Raw genomic sequence first — 26,271 nt, 5'->3', positions numbered from 1 at the left:
CATAAAACATAAAAATAATTCACCATGGAACCTAATGATTGTCAATTAGGACCTTTGAATATTAAAAAAATCATTTGTTAATTTATTATAATGGGTACCCACAGTAATAGGAAATCAAAATATTTTAGCTGTTCATTAGGTAGTAATTATTACTCTACTAACAGAACGTAATTATTACTATACAAACTCTATTCTACAAACTGTTCTACAAAGAAAACGTAAATGAGGTATATCAGCTCGATATTGATCCAAAAATACTTCAGAAAAAGCTTCTTCGATTTCGTGATCTTCGTAAGAGTCATATTATAAATTGTTATCACTATCACTTAAAAAGATATCATTATTGTCTAATTCACTTTGGAATAGGTTCAGCTGCTAAGCCTCCGAGTTTCTCGGCGAGATACTATTATTTCTTTATCACTTTTACTATCCGCTATCATTTTGAATGATATATTTTGTAAATTTATTCATAATAAAAAACACGCTTTGCAGAGTTAAATTGTTAGTTAAAGTAACAAAGTAAGATTAAAAATATCTATAAATGTAAAAAATATGTAATTTACCTCAACTGTTTGTAATTTCGGCAACTGTTGTCTATCTCACTCAATCCATTATGCGTGAACTAGCTATTAGTGAAACGGAATATTTTTCTTAGAAGAGATATCAATTTGTGAGACAGATGTAAAAAAACATTATTTTTTTTAATTAAAATTATATTATGACAACTACCAAGAAATAATATCACTTAGTACATTTACCGGATACCTTTAAGTTTCAATCTAAATAACTCCCTACAAACATTTGGACATACTGAAAATATTGTTGATTAAAATAACTTGCATAAAAAATTTAAAGTATTTTTAGGCATTACCTAGGAGGTAAAATAATTTATCCAGATGAAACTCACCGACATTAATAAAGGTTTCAGCTCTTTTAGTTTGCAAAAGTTAACAGTTGGAAGAGTTGGGGTAATGTAAAAATAACCATGAATGTGGATGTGTAAACATACCCAGAATAGTGAATATTTCGCAGTGTGTAAAGTGGTCATTTGAACCAGCCAATGACAGATCATAAGTCCTGTAAATGCCTAGACTTCCATATTCCCTTGGCAAAAATGTTTTCCCTCTCTGTTGCAACAAATTTCAAGATATATTTTACTCAATTTTTGTTTAGCATGCATTTATGGAAGTGGTAGGTTTGATAATATATAACAGAGCCTAATAGATGGAAACATATAACGATTTTGACAGACTGTAAATCATGTATTCACGCGATTGCGGATCGTAATTCGGTGAACCCAATGGTCATGAGTATACGAACTGATATCCAGATATTAAAAAATCGATCGCAAAATGTGTACATTGGCTGGATTCGAGGACACTGCGGAATAATTGGCAATGAAAGAGCTGACGAAAAGGCTCGGGAAGCAACATTAAAAAAAACAGTTCCTGATTTTGCTGACTTCCCAATAAGTTTTGCTAAGAGAAAAATAAGAAGCAGAACTTTACAGCTCTGGAATGATCGCTATTTAGCAGAACCCACAGGAAAGGTAACAAAATTTTTTTTTCCATCTATTTACCATGCTTTTGAATTTAGGAAACTGCGGCGTGCAGGATACGAACTCACACAAATCCTGACAGGACATGGCGGATTTATGAGTTATTTACACAGATTCAAAATATCTGAGATCAACACTTGCCCATGCGATGATGTTACTCTCTAAGATGTCTCCCATCTATTGATGCATTGCCCCTTTTTTAGTCTGCAGAGAATGCAACTGGAGGCGCGATGCAGAAGTCTAAATGAGGATTTACACGATGTGCATGTAGTGATTAGTCACAGGGACTTGTCAAGAGAGGTATCATTATACATGACAGATATAGTGAAGGCAATAAAAGGTATCAATGATAGCAGGACACCAAATGCCGAACACTGTTCAGGTGGATCGGAGGATCTGTTGACGAATGGCAACGGTCCGCCTTCTTCTGACGAGTTTTCTGTCCTTACCTCTTGAAACAGGTCACAGCCGAGACATCTTACTGATCCTTTTATAAAGTGACGAAATAAAGTTTTTCAGTAAAGTAAATATTTTTAAGTAAACAAGTTAATGGCTGTCGCTTTGAAGTGTATATTAACCTTGTACATTGCAAGCAAGGTATTGAATAATGCAACTTCATATATAAAAAAAAAATATATATATAACAGAGCACTTTGCCCCGCAATCAACAAAAAAACTATCATAATTATTTCGTTTCAATAATAACAATGCGCCTTGAGATTGCAGTACGAGATCAGTTTTGTTTGTTTTAATTTTCAATTTAGAAAGGGTTTGCAACCGCTGTACGAAAATTGTCTATTTGCGGCACGAATTTTCTATCTTGCTCACTCCATTGGGTTTGAACTAGATATTTATGAAATGGAAGATTTTTCTTGGAATTGCTATTAATTGATAAAACAGTAGTGTGTTTGGAAAACAACGTATTCGATAAAATATTTTTGAAATGTATAAATAAGAGGATTTCTGATTAGATTCTTGAAAACCTGCGTAGCAGCGTAAGGGTTAATATATATACAATACAAAATCTTATTCTTTTAAATAGGGGACAGTGCTAAGCTCACGAAATTACCACGACCAGTCTATTCTCTTCTAGTTCTCGCCATGCGCGCCCTGGGCTGGTATTCCAAACGCTCTCGCGGCCGTAGAAAAACCATTTCTCTCACGTATTTACATACAAAATACACGAGATACAGTGTTTTCTACGGCCGCAATAGCGGTTCAGAAGAGCACCGCGGGTCTTTAAACAGCGAATGGCCAGAGTTCTCATTTTGTTAGCAAAGATTTAGATCTCCCCCTCCAAGCTCAGATCCGTAAAGTATCGGGCTATTAGGGAGGAGGCAAGCGCTCTAACATCCTCAGGTTTAACCAGTGGTTCTTTTCCACGCAGCTTCACAATTTATTGAACAAATGTCTTAAAAAAAATAAGATATAGTATTTTTTTTTCAAATCAAATAAATTATCTATGCAAGAAATACAAAATTTAAACCGATAAATAAATAACAATAGACGTAGTATCCAAATAAATGAAAGATCTTACTGTGCCTTGTCCAAATGGTATTTATCAGCGTACACGCTGATGCTGGCTCCGCGAGGCGCGTGGGCCGCCGCTCTGCTGAACTCGCAGACCACTATTCCGACCAGGTAAGTGCTCATTTCTGGTGATTCTTGGAAGTCGTCTTGGAGCTGGAATCAGAAAGTTGTCACTATTATTGTTTTCATTCAATTCATGACACATTATTCACATCAGTTCACTTCGGTTCAGTGTCGATTTATAAAATAAACTTCATAAAATCTTAGTTACATAATTTATTTATTCATTTATTATTAAGGAAATCATACAGTCTTTATACAAATACAAGGTACAAAAGAACAATTAAAAAAATTAAGACCAATTACAGATTTCACTCTAATTTATTATAAATGCAGGAGGAGAGGGGAGAGGTAAAAATATGAGTATTAAATAAAAAGTACATAAAAGGGAGAAGACATTGTATAGCTCTAACTCTACCTTTCTCCCTCTCTCTCTGCTTCCATGAACATTTATATTTCTTAGTAAAAATTCACAACCAACAATAATTAATTAGATGCGGGTAGTAGATGTACATATGACCAGGTATAAATTAAGAGTTGAAATCAAAAGTTAAAATTAAAATCAAAAGTTTAAATTAAAAGTTTAAATGAAAAGGTTAAAATTAAAAGTTAAGATTAAGAATTAAAATTGAAAGATAAAATTAAAAGTCAAATTAATAGTTAAAATTAAAAGTTAAGATTAAGAACTAAAATTGAAAGATAAAATTAAAAATTAAAATTGATAGATAACATTAACAGTCTAATAAAAAGTTAAGATTAAGAATTAAAATTGAAATATAAAATTTAAAGTCAAATTAAAAGTTAAATGTCAAGCAGGAGATAAATTTAAAATGTCTTTAACAAATCTGATAAAAATATGGTATTTACAGTGTAATATGTCGACGTCACGAAAACTGCCATTATAGGTAATCTGGTTTCTTCGAAGAGTGCTATTTTTCAAATAATTGTATATTCTATTAATCCAGTATGCCCGCCACTTAACCTTTCCAACACTAACACTCAAACAAATCATTTGAGTAATATGCAAGTATGTATAAATGTGTTAGAAAAATCACGTCGTTTGATTGGCTCAAAAGGCTCACAAAATACCTGTCAGAAATAATGGAAATAATCGATATAATGTGTGGGAAATGAATGTATGACAGGGTTACGAATAATGAAATCAGGCTAGAGTGTAAATCTGAGTCAAGTATAATTGATAAGATAAAGAAAGGATCTCTGAGATGGCTTGGTCATGTAGAACAAATGGACGAAAACATAATGGTAAATCAAATATTGGTTAGGCCGATCGAAAATGTGTCACAGCGTAAATAAATTCCTATACCTGTCTCCTTTTCTCTCGCCCACTTGAATCCTGTCCCTTTTGCACCTTTATAGTTTCAATAACTCTTCAGTTGATTATTTTGCCACGTGGGGTCACTGTCCGCTCGGACCGCGATTGAAGTGCATGTGCGGTTTGGAGTTTTGCCGCTTAAGCAGAAAAATAAGAAAATCTACAAAAAGGTCAGTCCATTCACTCCATTTCCTTGAATCCATTTGCGCTGTGACATTTACAAAATTTAATGTACCTGCTGTCGAGAACCAGCTCACGCATCGCCAGTTTTTGGTCCGCTCGGCCGCATGTTGTAAATTTGTTAACTACCCACATTTTTCGGTTGGTAGGTAAAACGCATTTATTATTTCTTTTTGTAAATCACATTATATTTCAATTTCAAAATGAAAAAGGAAGAGGACGATAGACTGTTTCAACAATGAATGGATCGTCTTCAGAAAAAACTCTAAGTATATTTTACACGCGCGCAAAATATATATGATTGTATGAATAATGTAGATCATGATGGCATTAAAAAAATCTTAGCAAACGCTTCGACCATCGACTTGATAAGAACGGCTTTTTTTCGGATTTCGAAAATGAACGGAAACGTTAGACGAGGACGACAAGGAAGACGTGGCATTATCAGATAAACAAAAATCTTAAGTCTGGTCATGTCAAAAGTAGACAGAACCGAAGGGTATGAATGTGGAAGAAGCTGGGAATATGTGCCAGGATAGACGCGTGTGGCGGTCTATTCTCTCCGCCCATCCCTACGGGGAAATGGCGTGATGGTAGTAGTAGAAGTAGTATTATTTATCCGTTATTTTTTTAACCATCGGGCTTTACGAGTTAACCAGTATGTTTAAGTTTTTTTTTTCAATATCTGAACTTCAGAATATTCCGTCTTAAGCTTGATGTAACGCGACGTAACAGCACGGTACTTGAAGTATTTTTTCGGCAAAGCCTTTCGTTATACACGATCTTGCACTGACAATTCAATTGATTTATTTTAAATATAACATATGCATTACAAACATATATTCAATACGTACATATTATAAAAAAGAAAAAAAAATACACGAAAGAGACTCATGTCAAAGTAGTAGGAGAATCCTGCTCCAGAAAACCCCTTCGGATACATGGAACAGATCAACATCCAGAGCGATGTTGTTCAGCGTCGCTGTAGCCCTTCCAACGGCAGGGTGGTCCTGTATATCGGAATATGAAACAATCTATGCTGACGCTGTCTTAGGTAATTATAAGGAACATACAAACCAATGCTCATCATAATCTCAGAATTATCGATCACACCGCGCAACAATCGATAAAATGTGTAGTCAAATACACGTTCTTTCTAGTCTCTAAACTGTTGTAGCCGAGCATACCCTGGAGAAACTCGGTCGGGTAGAGCCGAGGATAATACCCGCACTCTCTCATGTAGAGATATCTCAGAAACTTCTTTTGGATTTTCTCTATCATAAGAGAGTACTTCAGTTCATGTGGCCCCCGAATCATCGAGCCACTCTCGAGTCTACTTCGCACCGAGGAGTCGTAAAGAGTTCTCAGTACGCGGGTATTTTCGAAAACCCTGGCAGTACGCAGAACAAATCCTAACATCTTCAATGCATTACCGCTGATTGTCTCAATGTGTTCATGAAATGTCAGAGTGCTCGCAATAGGTGAAAAGCATTTTTAATGCAAAGAGTTTCATGTTTCCTACGTAAAAATAAAAGTGTGATAAAAGTTGTAAAAAAAATGTTTACCAATCGATGGCCAAGGTAAAACCCCGCCTCTTCAGTGGCTGCTATCGGCATATTCGTCAGAGACACGTGAAACCTATAAAAAATTAGAAAGTTTATTAAAATAATTTTATAATCATGATATGCACACCATTCAACCTTTCTTTTACTGTACCAAAAACGTCCGCGCGTTACGGTGCTGTGAAGTCATTACTAATGGAAAAAATTAGAGATTTTTATCGTAAAAATGTAATATGTGTAGAAGAAAATGCAATTGCTTCAATTATTTATAGATGAAGTCAAAAGTGACAAGATTTGTAATCTAATTGCTAAAAACATGAAAAACCATTAGCTTATTCAAGCAGCGCGGGCGAAAGAACCACCCCTGGCGAAAGTCGGGTAGCTACTAATTGGCGTCTAGGAGAAATACTAAAAACTTTGATGTTCGCGCGTGTGACGCGTGAAATCATCTCTCTCACTCCGAATATACCAGTATTATCGAAAGTGAGATGTAAAGAGTGTGCGAGACAAAAGAGAAATACCACTTTTTTTCCACATTTTCAAAGTAATAAAGGTCCATGAAATACTGTCCAGTAGTTTGAAAAAAAAGTTACTTATTAGTAGCATAAAAAATATTTTAAATTTGTAATTTTGAATTCCCGCAAAAACGGACATTCTATTGGTCATGCCCCTAATACGTCAAGATTCATGTTTATTTGTTCCTGATCATTCAAATTGGTTTAAAACATTGTAACGAATCTTGACGTCATAACGATCAAGGCCAAACATGTCGCGTTTTTCTAGTGACGTATTAAAAAAGAAAAACTGTTTTAAATTTATATTGATTTTGAAAATATAATTATATATTTGTATATTGTATGTAATATTTCCCAATTATATATAAGGTTAACTCTTTTACTACGTACTCAACAATATGCGACACATTGGTAAACTTTCTATTGTATAGGTGATTTATCTCAAATTTTTGATGAAATATTTTTTCTGCCCCTAATAAGCATGCATTATTTAATAACAAAATATTAAAACTGATTTATAAATGTGTAACAGAGGAAGGCCAAAAATCTTAACCAATAATAATTTATTATATTTAAAGAGATATTAAAGTTATTAGTTTTGATCGCGCCACTTGCCCGTTGGCAGATGAACGCTCGTAATTGTCTGGCTCGCGGAATGTGTTATCTTTGTGCTTTGCCACCGAACCCTAATACAATGAATACAATTTCCTACCTTGTACTGGCGTTCTGGGCCTCGATTATGATGGGAAGATAAAGACGTCATACCTTCACCTTGATGATCTACGTGAAGATAAATTCCCTCTAGCGATTATAAAGATATACTACCAACCCCCCACCTTCAAGTTTTGGGTAGGTACATCGATATGAATCAAGAGGAAGCGTACGTCACAGTACACATATCTACGCTCTAAAATGAAATGGCTTTAGTATGACGTCATAGTTGAAGATAAAAGTCTCCCGACCGACTTCAAAGGTAAAGTATCGATACCCCCACCATCAAGTTTTGATGTAAGAACCCCTCGATACGTTTATCTACGCATCAAAAGTGTCAAAAATTTTGTTCCACCGAGCAATTTTTCCTTTAATTATGATTTTTAAAATTTTTTAATCGCTTTGAGGTTGGCACTCTTTTCCTTAAAAGCCCAGTAAAAATGTGAGAGAGAAATCAATAAGTGTTGAAGTCGAATTAAATTCCGACATAACTGCCACTTTAATAAAACAAACGCCTAGATGTGAAAATAATGTCGCTAGGTTCTGTCCTATTAACTAATAAGAGTATTTAGGCGTCAGACACAGAATATATGCGTCAGAAAGTTATCACTCTAAAAAAATAAATTGTTATTATATTTTTTCCATCTGTTTTACTATCTTTCTGAGAGAACGTATCGAGAGCCGGCTTTGTAATAGCTACGTACTTAACGATCGTTAAGCATATCGTTTCGGCAATGGTTAAAAGTCACATAAAAAATCATGTTCAAGCGAGCATTTTTTGCTTGAATTGCAGTTTATAATCGCTTTGAAGTGGGCACTTTCTATCAAAGAAGCCTATTTAAAATATAAATGAGAACTATTTTAAATGTTAATGACGTAAGGAACGCGGACTAATTTTTAGCGGTCATTCATTGGCCTATTTCGATCATATGATGTGGATATGACAAGTAGGTAGAACATACCGAGGTAAGATACAGATAGTACAGAAGTTAAGTATACCGTCTCGATATATACACATGAAGATAGCTTTCATAATTTCATAATCGAGGCACTGGTACCTTATTGTTTAAAACTTGTCTCGCGGCCGTCAGAATCAGATCAGATCCTGTGATCAGGAAGGAGGGGCACTTGACGTGGTTTCTTGACTATTATTATGACACGACACAGTGGATTAAATTGATTATTAATCGCAAAAATAACAGATACGCGATCGCGGTGAGAAGTGAGAATATCTAAACACATGCACACTGACAGTTTGATTATTATATTTTGTTCTTTTGTTCCATACGTTTGAATAATGTTGGACCGGAGACAAAAATGTGGTACCTACCCACAGTAAGAATCGCAACATCCTAACCAGGGCCCAGTAAGCAGCAAATAAATCCAACAAAGTAAATGTGGCGTAACCAAGGCTAACGTGAATGGCTTTGGTGAAATTGTGACAGCTTGTCGCATACCTTTTTGAATTATTATTTTTTCAGGCCTCGAACACTAATTTGTCGCGCCCGCCACCGGCCTCGCACTATAATAATAATAATAATTATGGATAACTTATATAGCGCCATTTTCGTAATATAATACCTCAAGGGCGCTTTACAAAGTGATTATAAAAAGATAAAAATTTAATTTTAACTTTAACTTTTTAATTTAAGAAAAATAATGTACTTTTTCATACCACTTTTCCACCACATGCTAAGAATTTATTCAAATGATTTAGAGAACAAGTGGGTTTTAAGTTTCTTCCGAAACATCACTTCACTCTCACAGCCTCGGACCTCTGCTGGGAGAGCGTTCCATGCCGTAGGGCCTGCGACCGCAAATGCACGTTCGCCGAATTTAGCGCGCTGTTTGCGTAGAGGTATAATAACTTTTCCTTTCGACGTAGATGTAGCTGATCTAAGCGTAATACGTCTGTCGGCTAGTTCCTCTGGAATGCAGAGTTCCCTTAGATATTCTGGAGCAAAGTTGTGCAGTGACTTATACATAAGCCAACAGAGTTTGTATTGCACCCTCTGTGGAAAACGTAGCCAGTGCAATTCCCGAAGTAGTGAATTTAGAGATTCCAAAAATAAGCTCGCTGCGGCATTTAATGGCCATGTGTGCAGTTTTTCATACGTTTTCGTATGTTTGAAATTAACGCGCCCGCTGTCGCCACCCTAAGCCCTAAGTCTTAGTGTCGTTATGTTGCATTTTCATATTTATTATTATTTTATTTATAAACTTTATATAAATAAATATATGTTAAAATAAAATAAATATGTAAGTTGAAAAACTAAAGATAAAAAATAAGAAAGTCCACTTACCGATCTCTGACGATGGTTATCTTGAAGCGGGCTTTAAGCTGTGGTTCGTCGAAGCAAGGGAAAGCAGATCTTGCGTGGGTGAGCCCAAAATTAGTAGCCGCCAGTTGTCTATGATATTAATAATAAAACATTTATTAATAATTTAGTAGTTCAAGAATTAAAAAATAAACATATTATTAATATGTGGGGTTAATAGTCCATGATCGTTGACACTCACGTGCTAAATAATTTAACCTGAAATTAAAGTGCAACAACCGATGAAGCAATTCATCTTTTTCTATAGAATCCAATACGACAATTTATGCAACTCTAACAGCATTGCACAGAAATGCGAAACTACACAACCAGTGCTGTATCTCATTCGCCATGTAATAAATACGCATTTACATTTATTTTTTTTCACATTTATTTTGCACCACAACAGGCCAGGAGGCCTAATTACAGTGGTGAATTACATCACAGAGCACCCAGGCTTGAGAGAAATCACATTTTAATTTTTGTGTCCTCACCAGGAATCGAACCCGGAACCTTCCATGCGTGAGTCAAGCGTCTTGACCACTACACCACGGAGGCCGCCATTTAACGGCAAACTAGTGTCTTCTGTTAATCTCCAACTAGAGTAGGAGCTCCAACCCTCAACAACAACCTAATCCTACAAATATTTAACGCATAAACTTTGTTACCAATGTTTTGAGTTTGTTTAAATTTTTATAGACAAAAGCTGGATTCAACCCCCTAGGGAGCTGTCGATGTTATTCTAACGTAAACTGAAGGACAGGTTTTGCATTTTAATTGATAAACGCCTGAATTAAACAAAGAGACGGATACGTCTCGAAACCGGTAGACATAGAAAAGTCGGTTGGTGGTTATATACAAACATTTAATAGCACTATTATAAAAATTCAAACGGAAGGTGTGAAATATGTGTTGAACGACTTATCTTTATATATATAATTCCCCTGTACGTGTGATGTCACTAAACCCCTCCTAACAGCTTAACCGATTTACGTGTGGTTTTCAGAGAAAAATAGATATTTGCGCTGTACGTGTTCGTAGATATTAAAATCTTCAATCTAATATGTAAAAAAGAAGTAAATGGAAAGATGTTTGTTTTTGAATGTTTACAAACAGCATTTGTTTTTTGTGGATCTCAATCAGATTCTTTCTTTAAATTCCTTATAATTTTTACTTATTTATTTCTTTTTACTGGATTTATGGTAAAACTACATTAATATAAAACTCAATAGATTTAAAAAAAATCGTATTTCTACATAAGTACACCGCTTTGTTTGTGAGAAGACCGGAGTTTGACGTTTGCAAAAAGAATGCCATATTTGAAAAAATATTTATTTTATGTTTTGGAATTCAACCATAAACAAGTACCTACTTAAATTCAATATTTTTTTTAATATTGTCAAATTTTAGTTTTGGAATTTAGTCACAAACAAGTACCTAGGTACCTACTTATTAATAAAAAATATTTTTCCAAGGCAAGCCAACGTTCAGGGAGGACAACGTCTGTCGGGACAGCTAGTAAATAATATAAATATAGAATACATATTGTAAACGGTAAAGTTCAGTGTAGGTTGAAAAAAAATATTTGGTCCCAGGTGAGCGACATTATAGAGATAGATTATCAAAAATCAATGAGCAAATTTTTAAGATTAAAAAGAATAATGCAGATAACCAAATAAAGTACCTACAAACACTTACTATTTCACCAGTTTCGCTCAATCGGCAAGAACATGAGATTTCTCCAAAAAAAAAGAATATGTTGTATAGATTTAACTTTATAAATGAAATCAAAAACGTTATCTATAAAATACCTTACTGTAAAATGGAACAAATATGACTTAAAGATCTGGATTTTATGAAATAAACAACTCGTTAGTGAAATACAAAATTTTAATAAAAGAAGCAATTCTCTACAAATGTACCAAGATTAGTTAATATAAAAATTCAGAATTCTGCCTAGCTAATATGAGCAAGTGGTTGACAGTAAATTTATCTAAGAAATAAATATTTGTAACGATAATAATGACAAATGAAATAGATTCTTGATTGTTTTCTTCTCGAGACGATATGAAATAATGTTGATTTTACAAAATAAAATCCGCAGATGGGACTCGATTTAAGATGTCTTCGGTTGGTGTATTTTTACTCGGGGTTGCCTCAGTTGATGATTTTCCAGAAGATTATTTGTCGGATTTTAATTCAGTAAATGATCGTCTGCTTCCTTGCATTTGTAAATTTGTGTCTCATGATCTTGAAGAAAACTTTAAAATGCTGACATTGACTTTTCCAGGTATTTACGAATAAACTTCGTAATAATTAGTGATCCATTCGAATCATGGAGTAAATATATTACATTGTAAAATCTTTATCATCGGACAAGGTAGATAGAAGATGGAGTAAATAAAATAGAATAAGGTAAAAAAAATGGAAAAAGATAGAAAAAGGTAGAAATAAGTAAAAAGGTAGAGAAAAAAGGGAACCTGTATAAAATACAATCTCATTAGAATGTTTTATCTCTCTCTACAAGAATTTCGGTAATAAATTTAAAACAAATAGGCTTACGTTACGTTGAACGTTCCCTTTCTTGAAGGACTACATTTTTGAAATGTGCGATCGCCTCTCTTTGAGTCTTTGGGCTATAAATGGACTTTTCGTCTCGAGTTTTCAAATAGAAAGAAATACACTTCTAATGCACGAATATTGTATGGATGAGTTACTACCGCGGCCGTCAGATGGCGCTAAATCAGGCAATTTAGAATTATAATCCAGTACTAAAATGCTTTCAAAACGGGTTACGTTAGACTTGTTTTTTACAACGTTACAATATGTTTAATAATAATAAAAATGACATTAAAAAATACTCGCTTTTTATCTCCATCGATGTTGTGATAGTCTGAAATGAAGAATCCTTTTGCGCCGTGAGCGAGGCGAGTGTTGTACCTCAAGCTAATTGTATAATTTCCCTTTCTTCTTAGTTTGTCCTGAAATAATAATATGAAAACATATAAAATTATTATAAAAATAAAACTTTGTCAATGCGTCAACCTATAGAGAAGTTCTATCACTATGTTTCATAGAACGCAAGCGATGTTGGTTAGCAAAAAATTGGTGGCCATTTTGTTTTATTTGACAACATAAACATAACGGTCCGATCGGATGCTTTTGTAGCTGTGCTTGGCTTTGTTTGTAAATAACTTGGATATTTACGTTATAATAAATAAAAATCGACAATGGTGAATTGCAGTATGTTTGGTTACAGCAGTAGGAGCGTCAAAGGTGTTAAAGGAGTCAGTTCTCACAGGTAATCGATTTCGAATATTTTCCCATGATTTACATTGATTTTTGGAATTTATTGTTCCGACACGTGTATTTTGTTGCTTAAAAACTTTTCTTATACCAACATATTTATTTCAGAGACTATTTTTTCTCAATTTAGGGGATAAATTTGTGAATTGAAGTATGTTTACTGTTGATATTGACAGTTGATCACGGACAATATGTCGAGTCTGCACTGGGCATCCATATAAAGTTTGAGTCTTTATCGATTAGAGGTCAATTCAAATTTTACTCGAAAATAGCAACGTTAACCTTGAAATCGCATATAAAATGACGTGTCCAAATTTCAGGCCTCTACTTCTCGCCGTTTCGGAGATGTGACGGACAAACAAACAAGACTTTGGTTCCACGGAGCTGGGATTTATATCTCAATAAATGTTACATAAGTATATTGTGAATGAAATGAGTAAATAAATAAACACACACATGTATTTTCAGTTTTATAAAATAAATATGGGCACATTTTAGAAAAATAAATTGGAATAACCCTGCTGTAATAAATAGACAGGTATATATTTAAAAGTGTTAACAAAGCAAATTAATATCCATTTGTCAACTCTCGACCGGAGTACGGCCCGTTGTTTTGCTGCGAACTATAGCTAACTTAATATCCAATAGTCATAAAATGGTTTTCCTACGGTTGGGCTCCTCTGTTGCTTGGCGCATTATTACTCTGAGAGTGTTACACATTTTTTACCACCAATTTGTACCACAAGGTAGTATTTTAGGGCCTCTTCTATTTATAATTTACATAAATGAGCTCCCCAAAATTGACAAAACACACTGCACCTTCTATTTTTGCGGATTAGTTATAAAAAAGAAAAAGTAGAGGAAAGAATTTCCAGTACTCGTGTAATACCAAAAACCCTGGCAGTACGCAGGACAAATTTTAACATCTTCAACGAACTAATACAAACTGTTTCGATCTGATCATGAAATGTCAGGGAACTCACAAAAGGAATGCCCGGATCTTTAACCTTCGAAGTCCGCATAAGATTCCCTCCTCCCTTTTACGGAATCAAACAATACATGACTTGAGTTCGGTTTTGCATTGCCGCCATGATGATCATCCGACTAAAATCCTGTTAGAGCCTGACTGCGGTAGGCGCGGGTGACGAACCGGCAATCGTGGTAACGCGCTCGTAAGAGGCATGGAAGAGGCAAGAGGCATCCATTAACGGAGAGATGAGGGCTGAAGAAGAAGGAGAAGTAAACATTACCTTGACTTCGATGTAAATCTGGTCTGCAGGTTTGTACTCCAAGAAGCGGATGATCTTTATAGCGTTTCCTTTCGGTCCTGACACCATCTTGTCGGTAATGTTAAGCTCCCTGGCGTTCAGTACGATGAAGTTTGTCTCCTTATCCACGTGGAAATCAATCACAACTTCACCTATAACATATTTCAATTCATAAAATTTATGCTTCAATTTTTATTATTATGGTTATGTGTTCTGATCACACTTATAACGGTGAATAAAAAGAAAAACATAAAAAAATGAATAAAGTGAATAAAATAAATAACACGAATAAAACGAATAAAGTGAGCAAAGTGAGCAAAGTGAACAAAGTGATCAATGTGAAAAAAGTGAAAGAAGTGAACAAAGTTAAAAAAGTCAACAAAGGTAACAAAGTGAACAAAGTGAACAAAGTGAACAAAGTGAACAAAGTGAACAAAGTGAACAAAGTGAACAAAGTGAACAAAGTGAACAAAGTGAACAAAGTGAACAAAGTGAACAAAGTGAACAAAGTGAACAAAGTGAACAAAGTGAACAAAGTGATCAAAGTGAACAAAGTGAACAAAGTGAACAAAGTGAACAAAGTGAACAAAGTGAACAAAGTGAACAAAGTGAACAAAGTGAACAAAGTGAAAAAAGTGAACAAAGTGAACAAAGTGAACAAGTGAACAAAGTGAACAAAGTGAACAAAGGGAACAAAGTGAACAAGGTGAACAAGGTGAACAAATTTAACAAAGTTAACAAAGTAAACAAAGTGAACAAAGTTAAAAAGTGAACAAAGTCAACAAAGTTAAACATAGTGAACAGAGTGAACAGAGTGAACAGAGTGAACAGAGTGAACAGAGTGAACAGAGTGAACAGAGTGAACAGAGTGAACAGAGTGCACAGAGTGGACAGAGTTGACAGAGTTGACAGAGTTGATAGAGTTGACAGAGTTGACACAGTTAATAAATTTAATAAAGTAAAATAAATAAATAAACGGTCGGAAGTGAAAAAAGTGAACAAAGTGAACAAAGTAAACAAAGTGAAAAAAGTCAACAAAGTTAGCAAAATTAACGAAGTTAACAGAGTTGATAAATTTAATAAAGTAAAATAAATAAATAAACGGTCGTTAGTGTATCTTCGTGATCGCTCGTGAGAATTTATCTTCAACTAATCTGTCATGGTGAAGGTAGTAACTTAACTTCCAATTTTAATCGCGGCCCAGATGATGGGCCTCCGATTCTCGCATTATAGAAGAATAATTATACTGACAGTAAGTTCACGAGCAATAACAGTGGTCGGCATAGGCATTGATGAGTCGCAGATTCTATTCAATGCGGTCTTCGTTATGCGATTTCAATTTAAATTTAAATAAACGCAATTTCTCGTCACCTTTGACTTCGCCGGTGGTCAGGTTGGGGTGCAGCCACAGGGCATAGCGCCAGGGCTCGGCCGTGGGCGGCAGGCGCGCCCCGGGCCAGGGGTAGGCGGCGCCGCCCGCGGCCAGCCGGGGGGCGCGTGGCGCGGGGGCTGCGGCGTGGCGGCGCGCTCCCGGCGGCGGCGACCCCGCGCACGCGCACTCTGTGAGGAGAGAACAAGCCGGTCAGAAGTAAAAAGTTGGACGAAAGCTTTGAGATAATATATTATTATTGACAGTCTTTGAAGCGGGGGTCAGTGCGGTACAAGTTCCTGACGTCACTGCGACCTGTAAAGATTTATTGCGACGCGTCTCCGTAAATTAGTTCTCGTCTTTCAAGCCCAGGACTTTGAAGAGCCTGACGGAGGGGAAGAGTAGAGGCGAGAGATCTCATTTTGCTAAATCACCCCCTCTACGCCCAGACTCAAGTATCTATCTATTAGGTATGGGGCGAGCGCTCTGACATCCTCGGGTAACCAGTGGAATAACATTCCTCCACATACCTGAAACCGTTTTAAAGAATATGGGTCTTACTATCGGTTTCACTCATACAAAGAAACAATGTTTTTGGTCAATAATAAATTAGAATCAACAACACAATTAAAATCAACAAACTTTTAGGTTTATAGTCCATAATCGATGACAATCACGTGCTAAAACGATTAACCTAAATTGATACAATGACCGAAGACAGCATTGTCATAATTTTCTATATAATCCAATACAACATTATAATGCAACTTTAACAGTATTGCATATAAATCAGGAGCATCGTTCTGCAGTACATTCACATCGTCCCTACCATGAAGATATGAACTACAAAGGAACGACGCTTATAAAGAGACCCCAGAGCGTGGCAACGCCAGTCAGTCAGCCCAGCAAGTTTAGTTCAGTAAGTCAGACCAGCTCGACGAAGTCACTCAATTCCAGCATATAGTTCAAGTGCAGTCTCTTCAACCCGTCATTGACGTTACATAATTTACTATTTATTCGCCTTGTAATAAATTAAACATCAAACAGCAACCTCCTGTCTTCTCTGTCAATCTCTAACTGGGGTAGAAGCTCCAAACCTTAACTAACTTAATCCTTCAAAATAAACACGAATCTAATGCCAAGCTGTCTTATCCTGCAAATATTCTTTGACTCTATAGTAGCTCTTTCCCAACAGCCTGTGCTTGACAAAATCTTTTAAAAAATGCCTGGCAAAGCCTAAATTTCAAGAGGTACCTTGTTATAGAATCGTATGCAGTTTGACGCAAAAGAATTATTAATTTTTTGCAGTCTAGTAGTGGGCACAACCATATCTTATCTAGAAGGAATGTGTATTTGACTACACATTTTTATCGATTGTTGCGTGGTATGATCGATAATTCTGAGATTATGATGAGCATTGGTTTATATGTTCCTGATAATTACCTAAGACAGCGTCAGCATAGATTGTTTCATATTCCGATATTCAGGACCAACCTGGCGATGTGTATGCCTGTTGGAAGGGCTACCGCTATGCTGAACAACATCGCTCTGGATGTCGATCTGTTCCATGTATCCGAAGGGGTTTTCCGGAGCAGGATTCTCCTACTACTTTGACATGAATCTCTTTCATGTATTTTTTCTTTTTTATAATATGTACGTATTAAATGTATGTTTGTAATGTATATGTTATATTTAAATATTTATATTGGATCTGTGAAGTCTACGAAGTTTGGTACTAGATCTTTACAATACATAGGATTCAAGGAATTTAATAAATTGCCACAAAAATTTAAAGTACCAATTTCAAAATATAGAAACAGGACGTACGAGTTGAAGAATTATTTTTTCCAGAAGTACTTTGAATAAATAATGTTAGTTTATCCAGAGAATGCGCATCTTGAACATATATCTTTTAATATTTTACCGTTTTTGCTTGTATATGTAATTTTTAATACTATTTAAATGTTATTTGTGTTTTTTTTATGCTTTTTTTAGCTTATATACGTAATTTCAATACGTTTTTGATAAAAAAAAAAACCTGTATTGGGTGTGCGCATATTTTGTCAATTAAAAAAAAAAGATTTTATTTTGTACTAGTTCAGTATGTACATATACATACATGTAATTTTTAAACTTTTTAAATTTTCTTTCCCAGATTGCATAATGTAAACATCATTTTGAATTTATTTCCTTGCCCAGTATTCTGTTTATTTTGTTATTTTCAAGTATTTTTCATACCCTTTTTAATTTGTAGTATATCATAATTTTAATTTTTCTGCTTTCGTAAATAATATTATAGTTTAAAATATAAAAACGTCTTTAAATAAATTTGTTATCTGTATGTCCCTAAATGAGTTTATTTTTAAAAACTCCTTGGAAATATTGTATATAATTATGTAAAATATGTTTTCAATTCAATAAAAAAAAACTAAAAAAAATTATTGAATTGAGTCTTTATTTCTAGTGTTGGACCTATGGAAATCTCTGTTCCTTTTAAAATCATACAAAATTTTATGTACAAGGATTAAGTTTTCATAAATATATTGACGTGTATTCTGACTGTCAATATATTGATTTCTTCAAACTTATCTCCAAGTTATCCTCTGGGATTCACATTGTAAATTGCTCGAACATCGTTCTTTTGCAGCTCAAAACCAGAATCAATATCTGCAGCACTTCCCCACAGCAGTATACCGTAAAACACTACGCTGTGAAAGTAACTGAAATATGACAATCTAGATTTTACGTCATTAAGATGTGGAATCTTTTTAACGGCGTTGGCTGCAGAACTAAGTCTGTTCAATAAACTTGTTATATGTAGACCCCATCAAGGCTGTAGTTTGGTCAAACTCACGCAAAATAAGGAAGTCATACAATTTTGCCCTTACACATATTGGTGCCAATAAGGGCAGGTATGATTGTCATAAAAACGTTAATAAGACATTGTTATAAATGGAATATTACAACCAGAATTATCTTCTTTAAAAAAAAAAGAGAATACAATTCAAATATTGTAATTAAACCAACTGGTCCAATAAGTTTAAAAATTGGAAAACTGTTTTCAGGCGTTGCCTAGTATGTGAAATACTTCAGTCAGATGAATCTCTTTACAACAATAAAGGTTTCAGCTCTTTAACTTCACTAAAATCAACAAATGGAAGAGTTTAAGACATATGGATGTTTAAATGGTCGGGTTGTGGTTCCGTGGCTAGTGTTTCGGACTCACGGGCCAAAGGTCCGTGGTTCGAATCCCACTCTACTCCAACTTGATTCCATTTTCTAATAGTGAGTTATTTACGACTCGTTGAAAATGGCCCTCAAAATTAAATATTTGGGTAAATCATAAGAACGCAAATATTTCTTTTTTCTAAAAAAAAAAAAAATGGTGAATCTTACACAGTGTGTAAAGTGGCCACTTAAACCAGCCAATGACAGGTCATAAGCCCTGTAAATGCCCCGTGGTGTGGTGGCCTCCGTGGTGTAGTGGTCAAGACGCTTGACTCACACACGAAAGGTTCCGGGTTCGATTCCCGGTGAGAACACAAAAAATAAAATGTGATTTTTCTCAAGCCTGGGTGTTCTGTGATGTAATTCACCACTGTAATTGGGCCGCCTGGCCTGTTGTGGTGCAAAAATAAATAAATGCCTAGACTTCCATATACCCCTCTTGAAGGTATTCTCCATCCCTGTTGTAATTTATAATATCTAATAATTTATAAATCTTAGCGACTCTCGAGGGGGTGAAATCCAGTCTTTTGTCGAAAAACATTTGGATCAAATATTGGAATACAATTCTATGAAAAAAAAGTTTCAACTAAAATATTTTATTAAATTTTATTTTTTATAGTATTATTTGTTGCCGAAGACATAATTTTACGTAGAAATAAAGGAAAATGTCACAAAAATGTATGTGATTTAAAATGCTTGTATTTCTTTTCAAAAACAAAAAATCAAAATTTCGCTTCCGCCACTTTCATGTTCAATTTATTATCTTCAAATTATAACAAAAAATTTTGTTCAATACTTAGTCTTTATTGAGATCCCAGATCCCTAAGTTTAGTCTAAATTTGAAATGGCGTAATCTGCCGGTCTAAAAGTAATTATATTTATTTTTTATTTATATCCCTACAGAGATGAGGTAGAATTTTATCAAATTCAAGATTCAGGATTATGGATATTCGATTGTTTTACAGGGCTTATGACCTGTCATTGGCTGGGTTAAGTGGCCACTTTATGTAGGTACTACAACATTCCCCATTACCAATGACAGGTCATAAGCCCTGTAAAACGCTCGAATATCCATAATCCTGAATCTTGAATTTGAAAAAATTCTACCTCATCTCTGTAGGGATATAAATAAAAAATATATACCTACTCCCCCGTCTTGGGAGAAAATCCAGATTTGTGTGCAGGTACACGAACCAAAAAATGTAATTATATTTTATTAACATATTACAACAGAGATGAAGAACATTTAAGATAAGGTAATATAGAAGAAAATATAGAAGGTAATATAGACAGGTCATAAGCCCTGTAGATGCCTAGAACTTATCTTAAATGCTCTTCATCTCTGTTGTAATATGTTAATATAAACAGCTCCCCAGGGAGTTGAATCCAGTCCTTGTCTACAAAAATTTGGACAAACTCAAAATATTGTTGAATTATATTTTAGTTACATAAAAATTTTAAGTATATTTTTTAACAGAAATACCTTTTAAAATTATTGTTTTTATCTAATTAATGTTTTTTTTATTATTGCGCGATTTAAAAAAAACATTCGTTTGAAAATGGAAAATCGTATGATTTCCTCATTTTGCGTGCTTTTTATGCCTAAAAATACAGTAGTATCAACAAGAGGAAAGAACTGGTTCTTTCCCTTTAATTTTAACATTAAACGGCACAAAATATGAATTTAGTTCATACCCAGAGCACATAGAATTTGATTTTCAATTTGCCAACCGGTGGCTCAACCAGCGGTCGGCGTCCGTACCTGCTTGAGGGCCCGCATACGCCAGCACCAGGGCCGCGGCCAGGAGGGCCGCCAGCACGGCGCAGGCGAGGAGCAGGGCCCGCCGCTGGGAGCACACCGCCACGGCGCGCCCCCCGCTGGCCGCGCCGCCAGCGGAGCCCCCGTAGGCCGCGCGCTCGCGAGCCAAGCGGGACGACTGGGAATCGGGGCCTAGAAACGAGACACAAACGAAAAATAATTTAATAACAGAAAAAACAACAAATCATTTCGGCGTAGGCAGAGAGGATAGAACGCCATTTCACTCTGTCTTTGCATACAGACCTCAATTTACTCTACATTCATACATCTTCTCATGCACGCACGCCGATTATTCCGACTTTTATTTTATTTTATTTATTTACTTAAGTTAGTTAATATTACATTGTATATTCACTAATATATTTACAATTATAACAAATAATTATTAAATATTTCTTACATAACTACATTATTACAATAAACATAACATTTTTTTTTTAAATCCGTAAGTTTTCTTTCATTCTTCATGACACTTTTGACACTTCCAACTTTATTTATAGTAGTATTTGTTGGATTTGGTCGTGCCATGTCTTTCTCAGTCTTCCTCGTTTTTGTCATTTTTTTTGTTTGTATTTATTTTATTTAAGAATTAATATTATTTTAGAAAAATATAAATAATAAATCCCACTAAACCGCGAAGCGGATTGTCAGCAAGTTTCTTATTTTTCCTTTACAAATAAAAACGTTAAAGAAATTATTTAAATTTAAGAAGTAATATAAATATTATAAAAAAACTAAAAGCATACGTATTTTTTACACAAATTTTAATTACAAAAATTTGAATAGATGACTGTGCCTTGTTACATATTGGCCGTTAAAATATTATTTTTTTCTTCTTTAAATGTGGTCGTTTTTCCTTGATCACATCATTCAATTGATACAATAATGCACGATAATACTTTTCTGTGATTGTGGATCCTTTTTCAAGATAATCGATGCGCAATATTCCGAGTGCATCCCAAAATACAGTGGCCATAACCTTGCCAGCCGATTTCACTGCCTTTGCCTTCTTCGGAGCACTTCCACCAGCTTCCACCCATTGTTTCGATTGCTTTTTGGTGTCAGGTGTATAGTGGTGAACCCACGTTTTATCGACAGTTATTAATTGACGCCAAAAATCAACAGGATTACGCTTTGTCATGTCCAAACACCGCTGTAAAGTGGTCTGTCGAACTCGTTTTTGTTCGACACTGAGCAAACGCGGCACCCATCTTGCCGATAGCTTTTTCATGCAAATGTTCATGCAAAATGTTGAACACACGTTCATGTGAGATGTTTGCCATTTCAACAATCTCACGCAACTTCACTCGCCGATCATTTATAACTATATCGAGGACTTTTTGATATTTTCGTCCGTAACCACCTCTTTTGGCCTTCCTGTTGATGGTATTGTTGCAGTGCCTGTTCGGCCGCGTTTAAATTCAGCAATCCAATATTTGACCATGTAATCTGACGGAGCGTACTCACCGTAATGTTTATCGAGCTTTTCTTTTGTCTCTTTTGCCGTTTTCCCTTTAAATAATAGTGTTTAATCACTGCATGAAATTCGCTTTTTTCCATTTTTCAAGAAACACAAAAGTTGTTTACTTCAAACGACTACAACAAATAAACTAATCGATGAATTTGAGTGACATTTTAACAACTGCCGTTTGACAGATCGCAATTTGGAAAAAATAAATCTGTTTTGTTTTTGTGCAGCCATCTAGCGCTAGGTAGCTTCATTATCAATCCACCCTCGTACAAATTATTTTATTATGAAGAAAACATTTCGTACCTGTTAGGAAAGCAACATCGTCCACGTCCTGTTCGGACATGTTCCCCTGATGTGATCTCTTCCAAGAAGACTCCCGCACTACTCCTCCTATAAATAAACAAGTAATAACTGTAACAACACCAATTACTCGGAATTTATTTTATTTTAAACGAGTCGAAAGGTTTATTAAATTCTTGTGTGGCTGTCACTTAAAAACAAAACATATGATAAAAATGTATTTTCGTAACTCTGAAATTCACATTTATCAACAATATTTTGAGTGTGTTTAAATTTTTGTAGACAAGGACCGGATTCAACTCCCTGGGGAGCTGTTAATATTAACATATTACAACAGATATGAAGAACATTTTAGAGAAGGTCATATAGAAGTCGAGGCAAGTGGCCACTTTACACACTGTAACATGAAGTAAAGGAGCTGAAACCTTTATTATGTGAGTGAGAGGATAAAACAGCCAATGACGGGTCATAAGCCCTGCAAATACCTAGACGTGCATTTTCACTATCAATAATGTTTTCCCTCTCCGTTGAAATAAATTAAAATATGAATATCTCCCTAGGGAGGAAATCCAGCCAGTCTGCAAGCATTTGGACATACTGAAATATTGTTGAATTATTTTTTGTATTAAAATCCTGCTTATTTATACAAATTTTATTTCCCAAATCCAGTCTGTAAATGTGAATATTTACATGTTACAACAGAGATGAAGAACATTTTGGAGAAGGTCATATATAAGTCAAGGCATATACAGGGCTTATGATCTGTCATTGGCTGGTTTAAGTGGCCGATTTACACACTGTAACATTCACCATTCTGCCCATATTTGAACATTTAGTTTAGCCGGATGAATCTCACTCACATGATAAAGGTTTCAGCTCCTTTACTTCACAAGAGTCAACAGATGGAAGAGTTGAGGAAATGTGGATCTTTAAACATGGGCAGAATGGTGAATGTTACACAGTGTGTAAAGTGGCCACTTAAACCAGCCAATGACAGGTCGTAAGCCCTGTAAATGCCTAGACGTCCATTACCCCTTCTCAATAATGCTTTCCCTCTCTGTTGAAATAAATTAAAATACAAAAAAGAATTATTCTTGCTATGCGAAGAATAATTTTATGAATGAATGTGACGCTAATACAACAATAAATCGGTTTAACGGGAGAGCACGAAGATAGAAGTTAAAACAAGGAAGACAGAGACGCTGTTCTGTGGCCGGTGTTTGTGTGAAGGAGACAACAGCATCCAAATAGCGCGATAGATACATGTACCATGCATAAAACAATGAAAAAATCAGTCGTGTATGTTTTTCTCATTCGTTATTTAGTCGCTTATTAGCACTGAGGGGGAGTGCACACTAATTAAATGACAGGCGTATTTATGACTTTAGTTATTTATTTATTTATTTAGTTATTTATTTGTTTATTCATTTAAAATTACAAAATTAAATATTTATGAACTTATTAAGGCTTTTTAGGCTATGCCCGTGTCAAGCCACAATAAATAACAATAAAAATACATAGTAAAATTAATTAGATCAAATTATAATGACATAGAATCACAATCTAGAAAAAAAGGTAAATGTATTAAAAAATCAAATTCCAAAGAATACAATGCAAAAAAGATAATCAGAAATAATTTTTAAAATATAAATTATACAAATTAAGAGTCAGACATAATCAAATATACAAAATAGTGGTATCATTAAAATCAACAAAATAATAGTAAAATATAGTAGTATTAAAAAAAAAATAACACAAAAAAAGCATAATTGAAAAATTGAAATATTTAAAAGCATAATTGAAATGATAATTGAGTTGTGTTTCTAGAAATTCACTCAATTTTAGTAAGAAATATAAGGAATCGGAGCAATTAATCATATGCCAAATAATAGTACGTACTAAATTAAATTATACAAAACTTTACATTTGTTATGCTATAACAGGCGTAAATTACATTATTGTTTTTATAATGCATGATCAGATAAACCAAGATCTTAAGTTTGGTCATATCAAAAACAGACAGAACCGAACGGCATGCATGACAAGATGTATGAATGTGGAAGAATCTAAATCTCTGCCTATCCCTACGGATAAATGGCGTGATGGTAGTAGTAGTAGTAACTACTAACTAAAAGGTGTGTTTTAATACGCGCATTTTGAATGTCAATTTGTTACAACCAAAGGGATCAATAATGGGAAATTTAAAATTATACTCACGAGCTAAACGTATAAGCGGAGAGTTCTGGGCACAGTTCGCAGTAACTACTAATTATAAGGTGTGTTTTAATACGCGCATTTTGAATGTCAATTTGTTACAACCAAAGGGATCAATAATGGGAAAGTGAAAATTATACTCACGAGCTAAACGTATAAGCGGAGAGTTCTGGGCACAGTTCGCAGTAACTACTAATTATAAGGTGTGTTTTAATACGCGCATTTTGAATGTCAATTTGTTACAACCAAAGGGATCAATAATGGGAAAGTGAAAATTATACTCACGAGCTAAACGTATAAGCGGAGAGTTCTGGGCACAGTTCGCAGTAACTACTAATTATAAGGTGTGTTTTAATACGCGCATTTTGAATGTCAATTTGTTACAACCAAAGGGATCAATAATGGGAAAGTGAAAATTATACTCACGAGCTAAACGTATAAGCGGAGAGTTCTGGGCACAGTTCGCAGTAACTACTAATTATAAGGTGTGTTTTAATACGCGCATTTTGAATGTCAATTTGTTACAACCAAAGGGATCAATAATGGGAAAGTGAAAATTATACTCACGAGCTAAACGTATAAGCGGAGAGTTCTGGGCACAGTTCGCAGTAACTACTAATTATTTTTTTTATTTTTTTTTTATTTAAATCTTAAAATAGGGCACACATATCATACATATTGTTATGTGTGTTCTAATAATAACATTGCAAATATATTTAATTTATAAATTGTTTATCACATATGTCTTGACCATTATTTTAAATTTTGATATGTTTTTTTCTTCATAAATATTTTTTTCCATTTCGTAATACTTTTTAATTGCTTTAAATAAAATTGAATTTTGTGACTTTGCCTTTTTCCTAAATGGAAGTCTAATTTTGTTCTTTTCTCTAGTATTGTGATCGTGTTCATGCTGGTTCCGATCATTTTTTTTCCAAAATTCTGTTTTTTTATTAGAGTTTATAATTTTATGAACAAATATCATTGTATTGTAAAATATTCTTTGTTTATATGTTAATAATTTCATTTCATTTACCATCGACTTTACCCTCGTATATCTGTTTTTTTCAAAATGATTCTAAAGGCTTTATTTTGTAATACAGTTAGTTTATCTATGTTTTCTTTGTTTGATAAAAATAAAATGCTACTACAGTAGTTAACGTGTGGTTCAATAATTGCTTTGTAAATAGTTTTGCAAGAGTCCTTATCAATAAATCTTCTGATCCTTCCCAAAATTGATATTTTTTTTGCAATCTTATTTATTACCATCTTATAAGGTGTGTTTTAATACGCGCATTTTGAATGTCAATTTGTTACAACCAAAGGGATCAAAAATGGGAAGGTTAAAATTATACTCACGAGCTAAACGTATAAGCGGAGAGTTCTGGGCACAGTTCGCACGAACTGCTGGCACATGAAATAGAGCACTCGACGTGTGAACGACTACACATTTCGGTGCGCCTACTATTCTAAAGTCCACTATTAGCAGAACGTCTCACAAAACGCGGCGCCTACCATTGTATAGTCCG

The 26,271-nt window shown here is 34.5% G+C and overlaps 1 protein-coding gene across 1 annotated transcript in view; it reads right to left on the bottom strand.

Moving 5' to 3' along the window:
* Positions 1-26,271, bottom strand: part of LOC148278835 (leucyl-cystinyl aminopeptidase) — a 71,498-nt gene that overhangs the window by 32,808 nt on the left and 12,419 nt on the right. Inside the window, exons 2-9 of the mRNA XM_088230807.1 lie at positions 22,532-22,618; positions 20,701-20,889; positions 15,713-15,901; positions 14,324-14,493; positions 12,646-12,748; positions 9,753-9,858; positions 6,227-6,299; positions 3,096-3,241 (exon numbers count right to left, since the gene is read on the bottom strand). Of these exons, the coding sequence (XP_088086933.1) occupies positions 3,096-3,241; positions 6,227-6,299; positions 9,753-9,858; positions 12,646-12,748; positions 14,324-14,493; positions 15,713-15,901; positions 20,701-20,889; positions 22,532-22,618 (1,063 nt within the window). The remainder of the gene's footprint in view (positions 1-3,095; positions 3,242-6,226; positions 6,300-9,752; positions 9,859-12,645; positions 12,749-14,323; positions 14,494-15,712; positions 15,902-20,700; positions 20,890-22,531; positions 22,619-26,271) is intronic.

This window comes from Micrasema longulum, unplaced genomic scaffold, assembly GCF_059751315.1.
Source record: "Micrasema longulum isolate JH-2025_06_02 unplaced genomic scaffold, ASM5975131v1 h1tg000820l, whole genome shotgun sequence".
NCBI classification, from domain to species: domain Eukaryota; kingdom Metazoa; phylum Arthropoda; class Insecta; order Trichoptera; family Brachycentridae; genus Micrasema; species Micrasema longulum.
Note: the sequence above shows the minus strand (reverse complement) of the source record. Positions and strands in the feature narration are given on the sequence as shown.